The sequence below is a fragment of the Poecilia formosa genome, unplaced genomic scaffold (genome assembly GCF_000485575.1).
Source record: "Poecilia formosa unplaced genomic scaffold, Poecilia_formosa-5.1.2 Scaffold964, whole genome shotgun sequence".
Classification (NCBI taxonomy): Eukaryota; Metazoa; Chordata; class Actinopteri; order Cyprinodontiformes; family Poeciliidae; genus Poecilia; species Poecilia formosa.
The window spans coordinates 71,789-74,185 of record NW_006800903.1 but is presented as its reverse complement, the minus strand read 5'-3'; the positions used below and the strand labels follow the sequence as shown (position 1 = coordinate 74,185).

The window sequence follows — 2,397 nt, the reverse complement described above, 5'->3', positions numbered from 1 at the left end:
CTGAACACCCCCTGGGGGGGGGGGGGGACTGCCCACGTTGAAAACCGCTATTTTAGACCATGGAGTCAAGAGGCTTTTGGCCACACCCACATGCTTTGACATAGAAAAATTATTTTGATAAGTTTTCACCTTCAATGGCTCAAGATTGTGGTGAGGCCTCGATCTCAAAAGCTCTAAGATTAGTTCGCTCATATACAATGTCAATAAAATAGACAAAATTACAAATTTGACCTAAAATGGCCAACTTCCTGTTGGGTTTGGAGACTTGCTCCAAGAGACTTTTTTGTAGGTCCTGACACCCTACATATATGAACAAAGTTTCATAATTCTGTGATAGAGCATGGTTTGGGGTTGATTTTTTAAAAAATACTCTAGGGGAGCTGTGGAGGAATTAGACCATGCCCACCAACTATTGCACTGCATTCCTGTTGGGGGGGTGGACAAGAATCGATCTCAGTGAGTTTGGTGCAGCTTTGCTGAAACATGGAACCTAGAGGCAGATGTATGGTGGCGGCATGACCTGTGACTTTGCTGTGGCGCCACAGCCACGACCTCCACTGAAAAGTCTTGGTGCGTTAAAGCAAGTGAAACCAACCTATCAGTCATCTGACACAAGATCATCTTGATTAGGTCATGAGAGCCACAGTGGGAGCTTTCCAAGTAAAAAAAGTAACTTCCTGTTCTGAGGGGGCGGGGCTTAGGTGAGGTCAGACTATGACTACGTAGGATCATCAGGCATCCAACCAGGATCCATCATTGCTGACCTTTTTATGAGAAAGTTATAGCGTTTTGTTTTTCGGTGTGTATGCCATGTTCGCCACTCTGCCACGCCCCGTGAACATATACAAAAAGTCAATTTTATTGATAAATTTTAAAACCTTTACTGCATTCTGACCAAGAATCGATCAATCAAATTTTATTTGTATAGCATATTTCAGCAGCAAGGCATTTCAAAGTGCTTTACATCATTAAACACAAAAACATAGAGTAATGTAACATTGAATAAACAATTAAAAACATAAAATTTCTTTCTTCAACCCGCACCCCTTTTCAAACCGTTTAGAACTTTAGTTAAAATTCCATTTAACTGGGGCTCTAACCCTTTAGGATTTTAATTGAAACGCCATCAACTGGGACTCTAACCCCCATTTAGCAAATCCCAATTTTTTTATGTTCCATAAGCACCTCTAAACAGGTGGGTTTTAAGTTGAGATTTAAAGGCACCCAGGGCTTCAGCTGTTTTATAGTTTTCTGGGAGTTTGTTCCAAATTTATGGTGCATAGAAGTTGAATGCTGCTTCTCCTCGTTTGGTTCTGGTTCTGGTAGATGTGTAATTATCAAACTAAATATTTCTCTTCAAACTAAATGTTTCCCATCAGACTAAAGCCGTTTTTCCTCTTTCTCCTCTATCAGACCTTCTCTGCTCCTGCAGCAGGTTCCTCCATACCTGAGAGCTTCCAGTCTCCAGTCTGGATCCTTCAGTCCAGCCGACAGCAGCTTCACTCCTGAGTCTCCTGGATGATTGTAGCTCAGGTCCAACTCTTTCAGATGGGAGGGGTTAAAGGTCAGAGCTGAGGCCAGAGAAGCACAGCCTTCCTCTGAGACCAAACAGCCTGATAAGCTGCAGACACACAATTCATCACATGATGAGAACATTGAGGTAGAGCCCAAGGTCTGAACTGGACATTTATAGGAGACAAAAATACTCAACAAACTGGTTCTTAACCTGTTAATAAGATGGAGTCGTAATAAGAATGTTTCAATGAATTTGAAATTTTAACAACTGCTGGGAGGAAAGGTCTGCAAAAATGCTCCTTTTTGCAACAAAGATGCAAAAATATCAGTCAAGTCCATAGATTCAGACTATCAGTGACATCCAGCTTTGTAAATAACTCTCTTCTTGGTTCTTTCAGGTTGAATTAAATTAAAAGCAGAATTGTTTCACTATTTATCATTGTTAGCCATATAACAGTGAGACATGTATAGTTATTATAATCTACTATTACCTATGCTATATATACTGTAGTATATATACTATATTACTATTATTAAAATCTGTTATTAAATATTATAATCTACTATTGTTATCATAATCTACTATTATCCCGGGGAAGACCCAGGACATGCTGGAGGGACTAGGTCTCTTGGCTGGCCTGATAACGCCTTGGGGTTCTCCCGGAGGAGATGGAAGAAGTGGCTAAATGGCCCAGGGAAGTCTGGGCCTCCCTTCTGAAGCTGCTGCCCCCGCGACCCGACCCCGGATAAGCGGATAAAAATGGATCGATGGATGGATGATTATATTTAGATCATTCTCATAACAAGTTATGGACAGAAATCTGGTCTCACCAGGATTGGTCACATTTTACCTGAGAGTCTCCAGGTTGCAGTTTGGACTCT

General features: G+C 41.2%; 1 protein-coding gene across 1 annotated transcript in view; it reads right to left on the bottom strand.

Annotated features, from left to right (window-relative positions):
* Positions 1 to 1,380: 1,380 nt before the first annotated feature.
* LOC103132230 (ribonuclease inhibitor-like) overlaps positions 1,381 to 2,397 on the bottom strand; it is a gene marked incomplete at its 5' end in the record, with an annotated part of 10,017 nt that continues 9,000 nt past the window's right edge. Inside the window, 2 exons of the mRNA XM_016667234.1 lie at positions 1,381 to 1,621; positions 2,367 to 2,393. Coding sequence (XP_016522720.1) covers positions 1,381 to 1,621; positions 2,367 to 2,393 — 268 coding nt within the window. The remainder of the gene's footprint in view (positions 1,622 to 2,366; positions 2,394 to 2,397) is intronic.